Below are 20719 nucleotides of genomic sequence, written 5' to 3'. Positions count from 1 at the left end.
ACGATCTAAGCTGTAAGCGATATTATGCATCACAGTTTATGATCAAACGTCACAACATGGGCGTCATCATTCAGTAAATGCAGAATATGACTTTGTGTACATGATTATCAAATGGTGACACGGCCTAAAGAATGCAAGAAAGGAATGGCAAAATGCCCAAATATGGAACGAAAAAACAAGCATGCAGATCCCTTTTGTTCAGCTTTCTTATCCTGTGGTTTACTGTGTTTTTGGACTGGAATATTCCTTTAGGCTCCACAGGAAATCCTCTCCCTCCTCTTCTTGGAGGACACACTAAGAGGAAAGTGACTGAGGCTGTGCTGTGATGACATGAGAGTAAGTGTGTCTGGGGGGAGCGGAAGTGAATACATGCGAGAATTTCCTTTGATATGTCTGACTGAGGCTGACTCAGCGATGGACACCGTGACCTTTCAGAAGAGTAACCTCATAGGTAAACATCTTTGCACTCAGAGTTTGTCATTAGAGCTTATCTTGAAAAAAAAAGAGACATGGACATCATCTTGAGAACATTCAGCAATAATTTATTTTTCATAATCTCAAGAACCACCAAGTCTTCTCATCTGGAAAAGTCATCATCAGTTTCCAACAACACAGTTTTGAAAAATGTAAAGTTACTATACAAATTCTTAATAGAAAAAAAGAATAAATTAACTGTGGAATTCATTTTTTTCTTTTTTTGTCAATTCCACATTTTTTTTTTCTACAACACTTTTAATGTCTGGTTACAGTTGAACAGAACCAATAAAATCAAGTTACATGCTCTATTGTCTGGTAGAGGGGGTGTTCTACTATTAAACTGTCTGTTAAAATAAGCTTCATTTTGCACATCTGGTATTGAAATCTATTGATAACAATGGAGAGTAGTCTAGATCCTACATGACAAAGCAGTAACTGGTCATTTTGTAGCACCTGAAAGGGTTGATACAATGTCAGAACTAAAAAAAAAAAAAGAAAAAAAAAAAAAAAGAAACAATACTGGTTCATATAAAATGGAACATTGTTAAAACAGTGGTGAATGTTAAAAACCCCACAAAAGCTTACAGTGCCCCTCCGTACATACAGGAAAAGACTGATAAAAGAGTTAGTTTGTTTTTCTTTGACTATAAAAAACCTCATACCTTTCTACGGAGCAGAGAAAGTATGATGTGTTTGGGACTACAGTGGAAGGGTACATCACGCTTCATCACATTGGGCTCAGTGGTCAGAGATTACCGCAAAGTCAAAGTAGGATGTTTTTAGGAGCTGGGGCAACATTATGTAGCAAGACATGCTCGTGTCGGGGTTTTGCAGGTGGATGCTGGATGTCTTTTGGGTTTTTCCTTGTCACTGGATCTGCAGGGCATGCACTGGATTATGTCAAACAGCAACAATGGCTCTTTCAGGGGAAATGGTTAGCACACAAACAAAGACTTTGAGTGACTAAAGCAGGGTCGGGCTTGCGTTCAACTGAGGGGTGGTAACAGCTGGATACACTGGGCTGCTATGAGATAGCATGAAAGTCATGTATGGCTGGGCTGATTCTTGGGTAAAGTCTTATTATATTTGACCACGCATGGATGGGATAACTCTGGGAGAACCAACCATGCAGGATGTGGGCTAGTTCTTTTTACATTTATCGTGATAATAACACAATATCTGCAATCAGAGCATAAAAGAGACACTATACTATGGAAGAGATAGGGTACAGCATTGTACACCATCTGTTCAATAGTAAAAACAGATTACCACCTCCCTGTCACTGAAATATTGGATTAGACCATTTCAGATTTTGTGCAACAATAACACAATAATAAGCAATAATTCTCAACATAAAGCTTTGCTGGGGTAAATTGGGACACTAAAGACTTCTCAGACCTCGGCACTAAACCAGGTGTGCTTTTAAAACCTTGCTCTGATAATGTGAATTTTATTAGAGATGTTGAATGTGGGTGGCTGCAAAATGAAAACAATTCTCACATTTTTATTAAGTTATTCTGAACAGATTTTTTTTTTTTTTTTTTCAGTTCTGGGTATGGCTTCTCTTTAGGTCTGACAGCGGGGTTTTAACAGAGTTAGCCATCACCTGAAATGCCTCAGAAATCATCGACTGATACTAAAAGCACTAAGATAAAACACCCTGTTTGCTTCTAGGGTGAGGCAGCTGCTAAATGGGAAAATCTGTGTTTGTGTGTTTACCTGGTGGGGTATGTTTCAGTTTCTTCTGATGTCTATGATAAAACTCAGTGTTAAAAAGTCATGAGACAAGAATGAGAACACATTGATTCCTAATCTAGCCCTCATAGACATTATGTGTATGTTGTGCTTTAAGACCAAACTAAAATTGAATGCTTTCTAAACAACTGTAAATGCCATAGCTCCACTTGATATCCAGTAGAGGAGAAGTCTGAAAGGTTTATCTTCTGACTTACTGCAGTTTTATACAATGGCTATAGGTCGGGGGGATCTGAGGGAGTTTGTGGCTTTAAGGAGAGGCTGTTTCAGTGTTGAATCACAGTACAAACTTAGAGCACCAACATATTTGGCACTAATATACTACTGTTTGTATGTGCCCATAAAATAATGTGGTCTGACTGTCAATGAATGTGTTCTCACTAGCGTTGTTTAAAAAGAGAGAGGATAAGTTCAGGGTAACCCAGATACAATATCCAGGTTGTCCTGTGTGTTCAGTAGGGATGCTCCTCTTGTACACGACAGATAGACAGTGGGGCAGACTCATGGAAAGAAAGACAGGGATAGACAGAAGGCAAAAACACTGCTTCCCTGCTACAAAGTACTGACAGCTACACAGCTACACGGTGAGAACCAGTGAAGAGCCAAGCAAGAGATACTGAAGAGAGAAAAGATGCTTCACTGTAGAGACCTAACACTGAACAGTCTGAGAACCGGTGAGAAGAGACGTCTACAGCGAATCATCTGTCACTTCTAGAGGCAAAGCTGAGGGGGAAGGGGCAGATTCAGGACCTTTTGTTTGTAAGTGAAAATTTCAGCAAAATGAAACAAAATACATGATTGGACGAGGCCACGATGACAACCTCTCTTGGCCCTTCGCCCTGACCCTCCACTCCCTGGCTCCAGCACTGTTCATTTTTCACCATGTGGTCAAAACAAAATGGTGTGGACAGAAGAATCTCATAAAGACAGAGGACATTAAGTAAACATGAATGATGAATTCACAGAAGTAAGCATAGATTGTATTTACTGCCAAACCCAATAACAAGCGGTCCAAAGTCTATCACAGGGCAAAGAACATGGCAAAATGCCTGCTTAAATCCACTCTGTAATATCCTACCAGTTTGTATACTTCTACAATGCATGTTATTGCTATAGTCCTTGTCAATAGCCCAGACAGTGTCCCAGAAACCATTTGTAACTCAGAGTTCACACTTGTTCAGTTGACTGACAGTTGCTTATGTGGTGGTGTGGTGGAGAGTAAGTCTGCATGGGCTCCAGCCCAGGGACCCTGGTGTGACCACTCAATCTGGTGGTTGTCTTTGGTTGTGGGATAGACTGAGGAATTGAATTTTGTCATCTCAATGTCTGTCCATTAGTTAATGCAGACTTTTCAAAAAAGTCTCTTATGTGTCATTTATTCTTTTTACAAATACGCAGGGAGAAATGAACCAAAAAGACAAACAACATCGATGCGACTAATGAAAGCCAACACGGATTTATCAGTTGGGCCAGGAAATGGGTATAAACTGGTGGCTCAAATCCAGCAGGTATCCTCTGATTCTGTGGCAGTACACTGGTATTTATAAGGTCAGGGGTCGGGTATGATATGAGACAGAGCCTGGGATGGCTAATGTTGATTTTGGTGAGTTTCAGTGTTTATGTTACATCTTTTTCTGTGCTCTCTCCCCTCCACCCTTCAAACCTTGCCCCATTCCTCGTGTGCTCGGCATGAGTATTGAAAGAGCTCTGTAGTACTGTAGGGTAACAGTTTGAGCCAAGGCTGTCGTTTCCCATCTGCCCTGTGAGATATTCCCTTATCAGAGCCCAGTGAGTGTGTCCCTGCTCAGCTGAGCTGTGATGGAGGGAGCATGAGGAGAGGTGTGACTAGATGGGTAGAGGGTGGGGTTAGAGTCGAGGGAAGCTTGTGTCCAGGCCGCCAGTCCGGTCAAGGCGAGGTTTTTGTAGGGCTTTAAGGACGAGGTTGTTGGTTGTTGATGGGTAGTAGTGAGGGACAGTGGAGAGGCAGTAGGAGAGGGCAACGGGACGTTTCAGGGCCCCACGGGAAGGTCTCAGACCAGGGTTCCAGGTTTGGCCTTATCGTGTCCATACCACTGCACATCTGCCAGCTCTGAACACAGGGGGCTGCTGAGAAAACAGCTGTCACTGAAAGACCTACAGGCAAAGACAGAGGAACTCGGATTAGACACTTTTAAGACAAACCTTGCTCATTTGCTTAATTGAGATAAATTAGTCCAAGATCCAAACTGCTATCACCTACATGTTTGCAAGTATTCATCTACCAACAGTGTTAGAGAATGTTGTCTAACTCAGCGAATACAAGGTTAAAAGTGTTTCTATTAGTGAAATCTGTTGGTGATGAGCCACAGAGAAGCATCCACAGCCAGAACACAGAGCAGAGCACATGCAGAGTCCAGATGTAGATACAGCCAGAGAGAGAGAGAGAGAGAGAGTAAATGGCACAGATGTGTCTGCCATCAAAGAGCAAGAAACTGTTAACCTTCCCCATTTTCAGCTCCCAACAGGGGCCAAGTTTTTCATATGTGTGACTGGTAAACAGGTTACAAGTACACAAGTAACACGTATTTGCTTATTTTATCACTTTTTTGCTACATTCTGGATTTTTAAGGCAAGTGTTTGGCCAAATTTCCATCAATTAAAGTTTGTGCGCAAGTCTGACACAGCTGTTGCATTACCTGTGTGCTTCAAGGTGCTTTTCCAAGTCTATGTTATTTGTTATTGCTGTGTTTTTGAGCCTACATTACCCTCTAAGTTTAAACCACTAGGAGGCAGAGCCCACAGACAGTACCTCTATGCATCAGAGCTGGGCTGAGGGGGAGACTGACAGACGTCCTCAGTAGGAGAGCTGTCTGCTGTGCCTCTAAACCAGGAGAAAGGACACACACACAAGGAAAGGAGGGTTAGTACAGGAAAAGAGTGAAAGAAAGACAGAAGGGGAATGTCAGTATTAGAGAATGAGAAATGGGGGTGTGAGCACAAGGTGTCAGGGGATGTAAGAGGTGACGGGAAAAACAACACAAACAAAACAAGTATCAGAGATGAGGGAAAGGAAATGGTAAGACAGGAAGGAGTAAGAGGAGGAAAAGCCAAAAAGGAGGAGTGATATATTTTGATTCAGAAAGAGAAAGGTTAAAAATAGATGTTAATAACCCCGGAACACAACTGAACATAATTTAGTATTAGATTAGACATTGATTCAAAGTCTTTACAGAACAACAATGTAATCAGTTGATACAGATGGTTAAAAATCTGTGAGTATGTTAGAATTAGGATTAGATAAAGATTGTGAAAGAGAAACACAGAGGCCATTCATATCTTCACGACAACCATCTCCTCACCCTGTTCTGCCCATGTGTGTGTGTGTGTGTGTGTGTGTGTGTGTGTGTTTGTGGATCCTCTTACCCGCTCTGCCAGTTGAGGATGTGCTGTGGGCTACAGGGAGGTGTGGGTGTGGCTGCCTGTTCGCTGGAGGGGGTCATACTCCTCTGGCTGTGAGGGGATGCAGCTACAGGGAAAACTGACTGAGTTAGTGACATGGCAAACAGACTACAAAACAAACAGAATGAGACAAAACAAACACGTGGACACATAGTTTCATCGTCACTGAATACACACATATAAAAGGCTACAATGAGTGGAATGGCCACAGGAATTCCAACTATGGCTCCCATACAGGGCTGGGGGCTGTGGCCTACAGTGACCGGAAGCCCATTTGGCTCAGGGATCATGTTACACACACGTCAGAGCATGCTCTACAACACACTCGTGAGCCTCGTTGGCGCAGTAGGCAGCGCGTCAGTCTCATAATCTGAAGGTCGTGAGTTCGAGCCTCACACGGGGCAGTGCTTTTCATTTCGTTGCATTTCAATGCCTGCCCTTAAAACTGCAACTTTAGACTGAGAAGACCTACACGTATCTTCCCATAAGCTTGCCATTACTGACCTACAAAGGCAAAAGGTAGCAACTGTTTTCAGTTAAGCTCAGAATGTCAATTTGTCATTACTTACTTTCAAATGGACTGCAAGAAAATTTTGGAAAATGTGGTGTCTCATGTTAAAGTCACAATGAAATGAAGAATGACTTTGTCCATGTCATAATACATCTACTTATTTACTAACTTTACAGATTGTTTAATTTGTGGAAACAATGTGGCTTTAATTGTGAAGCCATTCTTAACCAGTAGGTGCAAATTAAAAATCCAACCGATAAAGCATCAAAATTTGTTTAATACCTCACTGTCCCCCAGCTCTGCCCCTCCTATAAAATAAAACTGCCTTTCTCTCCCTAACTGATCTCTCACTGGCATATACTTTTGAACTATGCTTCCACCACCTTATGACATTAGGAGGTTATCTTTTATCCTTTTATCCTGTTCTGACTGAGTGGCGTCATACAAATACTAGAAAATCTCATTTTGAATTTATATTCCCTGTGTAGCGGCACAATACAATTATGATCATGGGAAAAACAAAATACTCAAACCGTGAGGTGTTTCTTTGCATGGATCACTGAACAAAGAGATCTGAACACCAAGATACGTGTTGGGCTATGTGAGCAAGGACAGTCTCAAACTGAAGCATATGACTTGCTCTAGTCATGCTTCTACGCTAGAAGCAAGGATAGAGAACAGATGTGTCTATTCACCTGGTGAGCCCTTGGCGAGCGTTCCCACTCTACTCCCTCGACCATGTCCCAGAGTGCCTTGCTGTGACCCGGTGTCAGAGGAATTGGACCCCGAGTGTGAATGACTCCTCTCCTTCAGGCTCCCTGAGGACCTCTGGTACCAGCACCGCAGCTCGTCAGAAACTGCTGCCCTCCCCCCTCCTCCTCCGCCCCCTTCTCGCCCCAGCGAGGGAGTCCGTACGATCTGGGAGCGGGATGGTGTGAGTCGGCCACTCCCCTCTCCTCCCTCCTCTCCCCCCCAGGTCTCCTTATAGAGCCCCCCAGCCGTGTAGGAGCTGGATGTCTTGAACTGGGCCTTGACGCTGTAGTGGCCTTCCTGGTCACTCTCCAGGCTGCGCACCACCACGGCGTTGGGGCTGCCCTCCACATATAGGGGGTACTCCTTGATACGGTATTGGGAAGAGGGCTGGCTCTGGCTGTGGAGGTAGACTCCGTGGTGTCCTCCTCCTATCCCACTTCCCCCTGTGCCTCCGCCAGAGCCATTCTTAGCTGCCAGGTTTGGCATGGAGCCGGAGTTGGAGGAGCCCAGGTGACCTGCAGACCTGGAGAGAGAACACGAGACAATGCCAACATCAATCTCTGCCACTCCAAAGCAAAATACAGCTGTTATTTTTCTTAATGTAGATACAGTACATAAACTCACATCAAAAAGTATTTTCCTCTGCTGTCACTCCCCTCTCTTACCTGTGCCTTTGCCTCTGCCTCTGCCTAGCCTTGGAGGGTGAGTCTTCTCCAAGGGTGGAGTAGTTGGGGTTGCTGCCAGGAGCCAGGGGACCTCCAGAGGGGTAGTAGTGCTCAGAGCTGCTCTGGCTGGTGCAAGACGAGCAGTCATCCAGTGGGTCCGAACCATTGGAGCTGCGGCCTGGGCCCAAGAAGAAGTCAGGGCTGCCGAGCGTGCCCAGGGTGTGTGGATGTGTGTCGGAGTCCGATGCCAACAGCTTGCCCTGGGACTCAAGGCTGGAGCTGCGGTTCCTAAAGTGCTGAGCCAGACTGTGCAGACGGGTGGGACTGATGTCCACTGACCTGTACGATGCAGAGCCAAAGAAAAGATCGCACACAGCTGCTGAGGTACAGTGGAGGTGTTAATGTTAGGGATGCACTAATATGTAATTTTGTTTAAGAATTGTAATGGGGGCCAACGTGGTTCAAAAGGTGTGTTCCAACCACTTGTCCATCTTAAGGTACTACTAGGTGATGAAGACAGAAAGACTGACCTGGTAGAGTGTACATAGTGTGGTGTCCTGGTCCTCAGGTCTGGGGTAGAGGGCATACTGGACTGAGAACTCCAGTGAGGGAGACTCCTGATAGGGCTGCTCTGTAGAGAGTTACTACCGCCGGCTTCCGCACTGCCAGAGCTCGGAAAACGCCTATGACTGGAGAAACAGATAGGAAAATTTAACATTGTTTGTAACAAATTCAGTTACACGATCAGCAAACAGGCCCAAGAAATGTTGTAAAAGCAATCATACTAAAATGAATAGCTCCAGAACTCAGTTCTGACTGGATGAGTCTAATCTGAAGCCACAGTAAAATACCTGATAAACACTACTATTAAAAGCATTTAATTATACTTGTTTTAAATCAAAATGATTGCAGTGTTGTTGCTGCTATTTTCTAAGTCATAAGTTACGTGAGGGCATGCCCTACAGTGATTTTCTGAATACCCAACAGGATCTCAGGAACAACATGTTTAGCAAGACCTGGTGCTCTTAAATGCCTGTATTGTAAGTGGAATGCTGCTTGATTACATCACTTATTAATACGACCTACATAAACCAAAGATATGCACATCCACATGCTAACATTTAATGGTCTAATTAAGACAAATGCCCACATACCTGGAATGTGAGGAGCGTTTCTTCACTTTCTCATAGGGCTCATCAAGCGATGACTCACTCCACATCTTGGGTTTGATAGGAGATTTGTCATAGTCAGAGCGTGTGTAGTGCAGGTGTCGCAGGCCATCCAGAGACTGTGGAGGAGGTGGCCGGCTGTGAGACGGTGGCCGAGGAGGGAGGCCCTTGTGCGGGGATGCTACTGGAGAGAAGGTGGGAGTACCTGTAACCTGGGGGTCATCTGAAATGGAGACATCATTGGATTAAGTTAGAGCACTCTTATTAATTTGGATGGGACAACATTTAAAAATAAATATAAATATAAATATAAATATAATAACTCACCATCATCCAAGACCAGAGCGTCAGAGAGGGAGCTGTCTTCAGAACCAATATTGGCTTCTATATGGCAGAATAACACAGAACTGAGTTACACATACAAATACACATACAAATGATTTCAACTGTGCACTGACTTAAGACCAGCTTCATATTTATATATCTTTATTTTAGCTAAAGCTAACAGCAAAGTTACCAGGCTTCACTATGTTCATTCATTCAATGTTCAGACTATCACTTATCACTGATCTGATCAAGAGTACTGCTGTGCACAGGGCTTATACATGTGTTGGGATATACTGGAATATACTGTTACCCTCTATGATAAGTGATGCCCTCTGTGTTGGCTTCTTGCCAGAGCGGACCCGGTATTCATTGATAGAGTTCTCTATCTCCTGCAGCTTCTTCAGAGCATTCAGGTAAGAGGTTTTCCTCTGCTTCTTCAGCTTCTTACTGCTCACGTGAGGATCAGTGGCCAGACGCCTGGCTGCCTCTGTTATCTGGGACTGGATGGCGAACTCTCGCTCCAAACGCTCAAGCTCCTCTTCCTAAAATAGACATATATGCAAACATGAAGGTATGCGCACACTCATATACATCACATAACTTGAGCAAAACAATTAAAACAGCACTGGACTTGCTCATTTTTTGGTACAAAAGTCCAAACACAAGCCAAAAAAAGCAAGGCTTGGTTTGCAAACACGTATTCACACCATGCAGCCGCACATTTGCTTACACACACAGGCCTTGCCAGAAAAAACACATTGAGGAAATCATCTATCTGTGCTGCAGCCCCCTACTTTCCCACCACTGAATCTTATTGAGACACTCTGTATCCCCAGTAATAACACCCCTCCATCAATCCCTCTCCTCTTCCTCTGCACTTCTCCTCGAGGGACTGCCAGAGAGCAGAAACTATGGAATGAACCCAAAACTGCCCCTGTGACCTTAGGTCCAGGACAGAGTGTTAAAATAACACGGTCCTTCTCTAAATGTGATTATGGAGAAGAAAATAATCCAGGCAGGCATACTGTGTATTATGTATACTGTGTGCATGCGCACAAAAACATGTGAGCGCACACATGAACTCACATGCCACAGGAGACAGAGCAATGATTTATTCACATAGGTTGACATTCTATCAGACTACCTCAGTTCTAAGGAATCCCTCTCATTCAGTTACTTCACTCCACTGCCAGAGTGGCTTTTGTGCGTGTGTGTGTGTGTGTGAGTGTGTATGAGTGTGTGTATCCTGAAGGAATCCAGATTGAAATATTCAGTGTAAAGAAAGAAACATCTTTCTGCTTACAGGGCGGTTTTGTGATACTGTGTCCCTGGATTCCTTTCAATGCATACAACCTCAGTGACACAGACACACAAGCTTGTGCGCTTGTGCACGCACACACACACACACGCACGCACACACACACGCACGCACACGCACACGCACACGCACACGCACACGCACACGCACACGCACACGCACACACACACACACACACACACACACACACACACACACACACACACACACAATCCTACTATCGCCACTTCCTGTGGCAAAAACACAGCCAGACTATTTTTAGAAGTCCTGCAGCTCTGGAAAATCTACCCGTGGCACAAATTGAAAAAAGAGAGTGAGAGAGACATTCAGCACAACTATTTTTACAAGATCCAAGACTTCTCAGGCTGTGGCTTCTCAGTGTCCCACTTCCTCTGCTTACTTAACAAATGATTAGGGATCAGTTAACTTATCATCACCTCAGTCACCACGCCATGCCATTTATACGTCAGACTGAAACGGTCTTTAATAGGTGGTTATGAGTGCAAACTATGGGGTGTGCTCTGTTTTTTAAAAGGAGGTGCCATTGAACCAACAACACTGGAGCTGTACTGTGTACTTTTGCCAGTTTTTAAACACTAATTTCAAAGTGTAGTACACATACCGACTTTACAGGTAAATGGATTCTTGACATTGCAGATGCAACTTAGGAGATCAACACTTATATTTTATTAATATTAACAAAATATGAAACTGTAGAACAGTGCATTACTTTTACTACGGGTCCAAAATTTTATTTCTTTTCAAGCATTTGCAGGTTTGGCAAAAGTCTGTCACCTGAGTTTGAGTTGAGTTTTTCAAACAAGACTCACCTGAGTTTAGCTTTGTTGAACTGCAATATTTTGGGGAAATATATCAATATAATCTATGCTGCATTCAGAGATGGACCACCACCTGTTTTTATTTTGGCAATGTAACAAAGGAAAGCAGAGAATGAGGCCTTACCTCTCCCTTAGGGAGGATTTTCTGCTCATCCAGTTTGAAGGCAGTACCGATCTTCCTCCTCACTGTGGGGGGCTCCTCTCCCGGGTCTAGAGGGTACTCCTTGGGAAGTTTTCCTGTCAGCTCCTGGTAAAGAAGAGAGGGAGACAGAGACAAAATACAGTGAGAAAACATTCAGGATCTCAAAGTATTTGCCAAAATATACCTGTCTATATGTCTGTGTGCACTGTCTTACCGCTTCCCTGATGCAGATGCTCTTGAGTTCCTCTAGTCTCTGTCGTAGTGTTTCCTCCAGAGCTTCCTGCCTGGCCCTGAGAGCAGCCAGCATGTCCTTCTTAGCTGTTTGAGAGCTGTCTGACTCCTGGGAACCTGCAGGAACAGACCAGACAACAGAAAACGTGAGTGAGTGTGTGTGTGTGTGTGTGTGTGTGTGTGTGTGTGTGTGTGTGTGTTAGGAGTTGTGATGACTTGTTCTTTCGAGGCAGATTTAAGCAGGGTGGGGGGGGAGAATTTGTATGCACCTGCTGGCCTCTCAGGATGTTTACAGGGAAGTGAATGGAGCATTCCGATAAGGAGACTTAGCTCTGGTGGTGTGTTTGTGCAAGTGTGTGTGTGTGTGTGTGTGTGTGTGTGTGTGTGTGTGTGTGTGTGTGTGTGTGTTGGTTTGAGGGAAGGGGCAGTTTAGGACAAAGTCTGTGACGCACAATCTCCAAGGCCCTCAGATGGTGCCAGTGTTGTTTGGACCATGCCTTGTTCACAACAACACAGTCACCCTCACACACATTCTCGCAGCTGCTCGCTTGTTCCCTCTCTGATTGACCGTACATGGTTTACTCTGTGGTCAAATACAGCAACAATGCAACAAAGAGCTGAAACCACTTTGGCTGCTTTCAAAGAGATAAACATATGACCACATACAGGCTAAACGGTTGTGCATTCTGTTACAATTCTACATTTATTATTAAACAGGTATAAAAAAAAAACAATGTTGCGCCAACTATCGACCATTTTTTGCAGATGAACCACATTTAAACTGGTGCTCAGTGGTCCTGCTGAGCAATCTTTCTGTGGTGCCTGGGTCTAGCTGTCAAGACAACCACAATCTCAGAGATGAGAAGGAGGTATCAGAAAGGGGAAAAATATTAAAATATAAATATGCATATACATATGATATCACAGTTGCTGTGAGATAGCAGAGATGGCCTCCAGCCAGCAGTGCATCATGAAGTCGGCAGTGTGACACTACACCAAGGAGACGACTGACAAGACTCAAACAGATAAGACAGACACGCCTTGTCATGATACGGGATGTGGGCTGGGGTGGAGCAACACAAGTACAAATTGGAGAGAAAGGGGGAGATTAGGAATATGGATGACAGATAGGTAGAGAAATAAGGGAATTAAGGAGGGAGGGCAGATTCTCTCTATCTATCTATCTGTCTATCTATCTATCCATCCATCCAGTGAGAACTGCCGGTGGGAAGATGAAATGAGGAAAGCACAGAGGACAATATAGCTGCACAAGAGTGATGTGTTTCCCAAAACAGCAACTGATTCAGTAAGGTGTCTGCCTGGTCTAAACTCTAAACATCTGACCCCACAGCCGTGAACAGCAAGCACGCATGCCTCTTCAATCCTAGTGCATTGTTTTGGTCTCCTGCTGATCCCAAGATACCAAACATGTGCTGCTCAATTACAGGGAAATGTGTATAAAATGACACATAAGACATCTAGACATGTTCTGTTTGATATAATTGTCCACCCATAAAACAATGGTGTTGGCAATGGCTTGGCTTTGAATATTTCACTCAATATAAGTGTGATGTAGCATCAATGAAGCACTGGAACTGACAGAATATGTACACTATGTGACATTCTTGTACAAGGATAAATTTGCTTGTTTTATTTTCAACATTAAGGCTATTTAAAGGGAAATCAGAGTTCACGGGAAATCTAACACATCTGGTCACTTCCACTTTGTCTCTTTTCCAACGGGGAACCTAGAGTACTCCACTTAAGTTTCACTACTGCTTTTTTACTACACTCTAGCATGGTGTACATATTACATGGCTGCCTGGGGTCAAAGGGGCATTTTAAAACGATCTTTCTTCTTCTCTGTCATCTCAGCTTGCATGCAAATATTGCTGTCACAGTCTCTAACCTCATCATCTCATTCTACTATATTAGCATTGCTTTAGGGGCGATGGCAAAGTTTTACACCCACTCCTTTCTAAGTGCTAACGCTTTTCATTCCCACACACACTAAATTTAGAGGCAGGGGCCTCTTGAGGATGGGTCAGGGTGACAGTCAGGGTGGGAGTTGTGTTCTATACATACAGAAAGAGACTGGGTGAAGTGTGTGTGTGTGTGTGTGTGTGTGTGTGTTAGCATTTGTGTGTGTGGCTGAAAACATCCAGCACAGAATCAACGCCCAGTTTCCTAAAGCAGCTGTTTCTGTCCCTCCAGTTTTCAACAAACACACACACATACACACGCATGGTTAATCTTTTGTTTTCCTCCCTCTCATGCCCTCACTTTCACCTACTCACTGTCTCTCTCACACATACATTCAAGTAACTTTAATTTTACATAATCATAATTTTTAAAAAAAAATGCACTGGATATAAGTACTGAGGTGGCAAAAGAAGCAAATACACTTGCACATACACTGACACGCACACTGACCTGAGGACAGCAGACTGCCACTGCTGCCGCTGATGATCTTGCCCTTGCTGCCCATGTTGGCCAGTTTGGAGGTCTTCAGAGTTCCTGTCTCTGTCAGGTCTATAGCAATCTCACTCAAACTGCGGGCCGCATGGATCTTAGACTGTACAGAGAAGAATGGAAAGGGTTAGTCATCACACATTATCATTAAATATTTTTTTTGAAACAGTTATTACAATAAAGAGCAATATTATTTGACCACCATCTAAGGATACACATTTGGAGTGCTACATTGAGTCATTTACATCTAACACCAGAGGCACAGGCATGCTTACTAACCACCATGTAAAAATATGTGCTCAGGGGTGTGCTCAAACAAAGCTTTGAACATCTCTGACACCCCTCTGTGTCTGAGTTAACTGTGATTTTGAGTGTATGTCTGGTGGGACTGAATCACCTTGCTCTGCTTGCGGTCCAGGTAGAACTGGTGCTGACTGATGGCCATGGCCCAGATGGACTTGATCAGGGCAGGACAAGCGTACCACGTATGCACGGCGATGCCACTGTGGCCAAACGTCCTTCTTGTCACCGACGCCCTACAGTAGGAGCGGACACAAGGCCTCCTTATATACACTGAATACAATGAGTTGGTCCATATAGCAGAAATACTCCTATCAAACTATAACCCTGCTACTGCTAATACTAATCCCACTACTACTACCACTGCTGCTAAGAGGTAGAAATGATGAGATGCCAGAGGGAGCAAGGCTGATAGGAAAAGAGAAAGAGAGGTTTAGCAGAGCCACACAAGTTGCTTCCCACATGGTTTACTCATCGTTATTTAAACACACATTTGTAGCTGAGCAACAGACCAGCTCACACTAATGATGGCCTCCTTTAAAGAAAACACCACTGCTCTCCCTCTCACCCTCTGTCTCTCTCTCCCTTTCCCTCCCTCCCTCTGCCTGTAGAATAACACTCCACATATGTAGCCATGTTAAATAAACAGAAGAGAGGTCACTTCCTCCACAAAACAGCTATCACACAACCATCCATCCTTCTGTGGTTAACTATCAAGGGCTCAGTATGTGTGTGTGTGTGTGTGTGTGTGCATGTGTGTGCATGTGTGTGCGTGTGTGAATGAGTTTGCACACAAGTGTGCATGTGTGTTAATAATCAGCCTATCAATCTGTGTCAGGTCCCACTGAGAGATCCCCCCATATTTTGCCTTATTGCCAAGAAAAATGCTGCAACCATTACTGAATTTGGTCCCAATCTCTCTTTTCTACATTTCCTGCACTACATGTAGTTTGAATGCTAACGCCATTCACATATGGTGTAGTCGGTGTTAAGTGTTAAACCTACTGAAAAATAGATATATTGGGAAAAAAAAAAGCTTGTTTCATATCTTAATATTAAGCTGGCTGGAATTTCCTTCAGTACCTAACTAGCACCAGTCTGAAACATCCTAGATACTCAACTATCTTATTAAAATAGACCAAATAAACAGTTTCGACAGGTCTTGGCGAAACATTACAGAAACAATGGCAACAAACAAAGCATATTTGGCATAGAAAAACCTGCATGCTGTGACAGAGATGTGAAAAGAAGTTGACACCAGCATAAATTTGTGATATAAAGTTACCTTCTGGGGTCATGAACTTCCACTGAAAACTTCTTCTCTCTGAAGTAGAGGTTCTCCAGCTGACGCCATTGGAACACCTGAGATTCAGGAAAAACATACACTCTTCAGGGTTGCTCATAGAAGCACACGCTTCACAACAAATCCATACAGCCTTGAGGCAAATCCTCTATTCCCTCCACTGAAGGTCCCACTTCGTTTTGAAAGAAAACACAATGGATAAGGAAGAGGGGGAAAAAATGGAAGAAGAACGAAGAGGAGGAGTTGGCAGTGGAGGAGGAGAAGGAGGTGGAGGGAGAGCAGAGGACCTAGTCTGGGACTCTCTGATCAGGTCCAGACCAGGCAGTCTTGTCCAGAGCGGATCCCTGCGCTGGATGACCTCACCCTGAAGAAAGACAGCGAGAGGGAGGAGGTTTTCTTTCCTCTACTCTGCTTTTCTTTTTTTCTCTTCCCTTCTTTTCCGTCCCCTTTATGAACCATCAGCTCCTCTTTAAATGAAGCCAAACCCAGCTGGGTGAGAAAGTTTCTCCCGAGATGTACTCCACAGCGTGTTGTGGGTGTGTGTATCTTAAATCCTCCGAGGCTCAGGGGAACAGAACGTTTTGAGCTGGCGGGTGTTCGCCATCTGTAGGCTAGAGTGTGTGTGTGTGTGGTTGTGAATGTGTGTTGGTGGAGAGAGGGTGTGTGAAGTAAAGTTCCTCCTCTCCTGCAGCTTTGCTAGGAGGGTTGAGGAGGGAGGGGGCGTTTATACCTCCCCTCCTCCTGACCCCTCCTCCCTCCCTTGGGGACTATGCATCCTGCTCAGGGCTCTGTGGCTGGTGTGTGTGTGTGTGTGTGTGTGTGTGTTTGTGTGTGCAAAGGGGTAAGAGGAGGGATGATGAACTGGGGGGGAGAAGCTTTTTGTGGTCCCACCAATTGTAGTGCCCTTGCTTTGTTTAGTTAGACTTCCACACACACACACACACACACACACACACACACACACACACACACACACACACACACACACACAGAATATATGAGTCTGTTTCTTGTTAGAGAAGGAGAGTACAGTGTAAGTTGTTGCACTACTGCACAGGGCGGTCTACATCTATCAGCTGGTGTGGTTAGACACACACACACACACACACACACACACACACACACACACACACACACACACACACACAGGTAGCAAAGGTCTGAGGGACACTGACCAACTATAAACAACCAAAGTAACAGTAACGTATAAGACATGAGGAACAACAGGAGGGAGAAAAAAAGAGACTAAACTATAGCAGGATATAAGGGAGGAAAAGAGGAGAAATGGAGTGGAGGGACGTAGGGAGGGGGCACAGCGCAGGAATTTTAACAGCCTGGGAAAACAATGGAGAGGGGGATGACTGGGAGAATATGGGAGGGGAAGAAATATTCTGAAAAACAGTATGTAAACACAGAACATTATGTGGTGTGTGTGTCTGCAAGCATGAGGCGAGTACATCATTGCCCTTATCAACACGCCTGCTGCACGGTAGACTCTAAATGGACTATGAAGTGCTAATGTAGCATGGTGCTAAAAATAGCAGGCACTGTAGATAAGTTGTGTGTGTGTGTATGTGAGAGAGAGAGTGTGTGAGTGTGTGTATTGGCTGAGTAAGGCTGTCTTCACTATCAGCAGGGGAGAGTGGAGCTCCAGCCCAGGTTGATGCAATTTTGGAAGAAGTCTGAGATTGCCTTTGATCTTTCAAGCATCTTTTAAGTTGTGCTCATGCCAGTGTGAGACTGGTGTTCAAATATAATGTGAGCCACACGACTCACAACAAAAATACAACGAGAAGCCACTCTTTGTGCGTTATTTTGGTGCACCGGTTATATAAGATTATTGTATTAATGCAACCTTTGTAGTCTTTGTGAACAGACTAAACAATGGCTGATAAAGACATGCTGACAGATCCTCAGTCAATGCCAGCGGGTGTGTGCATTTTTAGGCCCACGGTTGTGCATGTGTGTGTGTGTGCGTATGTGTGTGTGTGTGCCTACTACCCCTCTTCCGTTTGACGGTAAAACATGCACAGTGACACAAAGGCACATGGGCACAGGACGTGACTGGGGTGTAATTCATAAACAACTGTACGCCCATGAGCGCAGACCCAAATGTGTCACACATGCACTGAGCACACATTCACAACACACACGAAAAGGTCAAATCTGATAGAGAGTAAAAGCCGTGCACTGCGGTGGAGTGGGCTCCCTAGGGATTATGGGAAGAATAGAAAGTTTAAATAGCACGGTGCAGATGAAGCCAGGACTTATTCTTCTCTAGAACTGGACTTGGTGGCCGAAAGGACTATTGTTTCTGCCATGGGTGGGGTTTTGGCGTGTCCAGCATGTTCACCCGTTGTCATAGTGATGCTGATACACCCTGTGGCCACTTCCTGTTGTTTGTGTTTTGACTGTGGTGCTCTGGAGGGATGACACTGATGCAAACAGTAATGCCACAATGGGCTACACGTGTCTATTTGCAATAAAGGAAACAAACCCCAGCTGACTAAACTAAACGTGTGTGTGTGTGTACTGAGGTTCAGCTGTAGGAAAAAAATATATTATTTTGCACTAATAAACCTAAGATGCAGAGACTAACTAATGTGAAGTCACACATCTTGAGTAGTGAATCTTAGGTGTTTGCTGTGTTTGGTGTTTGACTGGAATCTTCTTGCAGCTTCATCACGGCTCTTCCATGTTAGCCTGAAGTCAGTCAGTAAGTTACTCAGTCAACACATAAACCCCTTAATCTCTGTCTAAATGAGTCAGAACACACTAACGAGACATTTTTACTGTGTGTGGTTCAGTTGTAAATCCCTGGCTGTGTATGTGTGTGTGTGTGTGTGTGTGTGTGTGTACGTGTGTCCATGTGCTTGTGTGAGTGTCTGCGTGTGGCCCGCGGTGAGGAGAGGGGGAAAAGTATTTAAACATCCCCAAATAAACATGCAGAGAGCAGTGGATGGTCTGCATTTGTTAACAACAGGATGTCCTCTTGTAAAAACACTAACTAATAAAACCCAACTGCCTCATATTCACCCACCAGAATCACACACACGCCTATTTTAAAGTGAAAGTAAAGACCAAAACAGTCACCATCGCTTACCATTTTGACAAACCTTTTCTTCCTCCACTTGTTTAATTAGACATTAATGAGTAATAAATGTCTCTATTGACAATATAAGACAGCATCTTCATTGTGGCCCAAAATAAAAGTGCTTATGCTATCACTGACCCCCAGCTCCTACTGATTAAAGTCTTAGTCACTGGTGTTACTGGTATCAGACTGGCTGGCTGACTAACCACCAAATCAAGTGGACTTCCTCTGGTTTGTTGAGATGGTGATGACTAACCTTACTTCAACTATTTCTACCGGCCTATCTGAACCTCTTTTCCTGTTGAAACACCGAACAGCTTTAAAATTAGGAACACCGTCCTCTCTTCTATGCCTCGTTAGTAAAATAACTAAATTGTGTTCTTTAGGATTAAGTCAGTCTTGTGATGCTGCATTAACAAGACATGAAGTCTACAAATCCCTTTTCGGCCAAGCTCCTCAGAATACAATCACACTTTTGTGCTAAGGAGGCCCCGGCTTACTCTGGCATGGGCCAATGCTTCCCAGTGTGTGTGTGTGAAGGAGAGAGAGAAAGTGAGAGGAGGGGAGCTCGTATTGAAGCCTAATGGACGAATGACTCACACTGACAGCTACCACGGCAGCTGAATGCTTGATAAGTCACTTGTATGGGAATGTCATTAACTCTTTCCTCCACTTCACCTCTCGCCTTCCTCTCTTTTGTGTTACGTACCTGAGAAAAGGTTATAAATCACACCCTTTCACCCTGTCTACCAGTGACTGATATGTATATGAAAAACACACAATATGGTACGTGACTTTTTCACAGGCTCTGGGGTGCTGATAAGACCGACATTCACCTGCAGCGGTGGTGTATTGCTGTTAGTGTGTCTGTGTGCTCGGTCTGAGGTAAAGTGGATGAAATTGGACTGCATTTTCTTCCTGTCTCCATGGTGATGTAACACCTAGGCAACCACAGGATTTGGAATACTTGGAAGTGAGGCAGGAATGGGATTCAGTGGTGAGACATTCATTCAGAGTGGAATGCGCTAATCAGGAGGCACACATACAGGCACACACACACATACAGGCACACGCGCACACACACACACACACACACACACACACACACACACACACACACACACACACACATGTGGCAAACAGGAAAGCTGTGGCAGACAGGAAGTATTCGTCAGGATGGTGGGATCAGAGTTCAGTCCAGTTCCTGTGTCCGTGTGTGTTTATGAGCACTAAAGTATCCGTGTGTGTGTGTGTGTGTGTGTGTGTGTGTGTGTGTGAGACCATCGCTCAGTACATGGGGACGCTGTTCACCCCATTAACACCCCATGAGACAGGGCTGAATGCCAGAGATCAAGGCCCTAAACATGACTGGAGGTCAGAGGTGAGATGAGAAAGGCTTTAACAGACAACACACTCGGTGTGCTGACTGGGAGGAGGGTGCCATTCACAGAAAGGCAAAAATAAAAGCAGGAAAGGATGTAAAACATTCCAAGACCAAATGTCTCCAGACAGTAGTATTGGTACTGCATTGTTAGAACCCTTTCAAAAACAATACCCTGACTCAATGAAGACAATGAAGACAGACAGAGATGGAGATAGGGAGGGTTAAGCGGGTAGGTGACTTGAGACAGACAGGTACAGACATAAACAGTTGATATGAGACCATGGAATAGTGAAAATAAATGAATGAATAAATAAATACATACATACATACATACATACATAAATAGGAATACACATGGCCATAGCTTATTGGACACATCTTTTTCAATGCTTAAAATATGTGTGCCCACATAGACTAGTTGAATCCACTCATGAGTAGCTGAGAACTAAATGACAGTAGTTTCCCTCCTTTGTCTCCCTCTCTAATATGATTAGAAGGCCACACAATTAAACTGCACATCCTCAGTTCATGGGAGCCAAAC

The 20719-nt window shown here is 44.2% G+C and overlaps 1 protein-coding gene and 1 non-coding gene across 8 annotated transcripts in view; one reads left to right on the top strand and one right to left on the bottom strand.

Annotated features, from left to right (window-relative positions):
* Window positions 1–521: 521 nt before the first annotated feature.
* The window catches only part of frmd4a (FERM domain containing 4A), a 67674-nt gene continuing 47476 nt past the window's right edge, over window positions 522–20719 (bottom strand). For 3 of the 7 annotated variants that reach the window (XM_030054668.1, XM_030054665.1, XM_030054670.1), the window contains exons 12-24: window positions 15683–15759; window positions 14495–14636; window positions 14059–14200; window positions 11609–11742; window positions 11377–11499; window positions 9406–9637; window positions 9096–9152; window positions 8754–8991; window positions 8130–8288; window positions 7600–7938; window positions 6877–7457; window positions 5635–5737; window positions 522–4365 (exon numbers count right to left, since the gene is read on the bottom strand). In XM_030054668.1, the coding sequence (XP_029910528.1) occupies window positions 4263–4365; window positions 5635–5737; window positions 6877–7457; window positions 7600–7938; window positions 8130–8288; window positions 8754–8991; window positions 9096–9152; window positions 9406–9637; window positions 11377–11499; window positions 11609–11742; window positions 14059–14200; window positions 14495–14636; window positions 15683–15759 (2430 nt within the window). In that variant the 3' untranslated portion in view covers window positions 522–4262. Of the gene's footprint in view, window positions 4366–5020; window positions 5093–5634; window positions 5738–6876; window positions 7458–7599; window positions 7939–8129; window positions 8289–8753; window positions 8992–9095; window positions 9153–9405; window positions 9638–11376; window positions 11500–11608; window positions 11743–14058; window positions 14201–14494; window positions 14637–15682; window positions 15760–20719 lie in introns of all 7 variants that reach the window. The other 4 variants (XM_030054669.1, XM_030054666.1, XM_030054667.1 and 1 more) reach the window with 3 other exon arrangements.
* trnam-cau (transfer RNA methionine (anticodon CAU)) lies at window positions 6002–6074 on the top strand. Its single transcript has one exon. It is a non-coding gene; the product is annotated as a tRNA-Met (tRNA).

This window comes from Myripristis murdjan, chromosome 6, assembly GCF_902150065.1.
Source record: "Myripristis murdjan chromosome 6, fMyrMur1.1, whole genome shotgun sequence".
NCBI lineage: Eukaryota > Metazoa > Chordata > Actinopteri > Holocentriformes > Holocentridae > Myripristis > Myripristis murdjan.
This window is presented reverse-complemented; position numbering and strand designations above follow the sequence as displayed.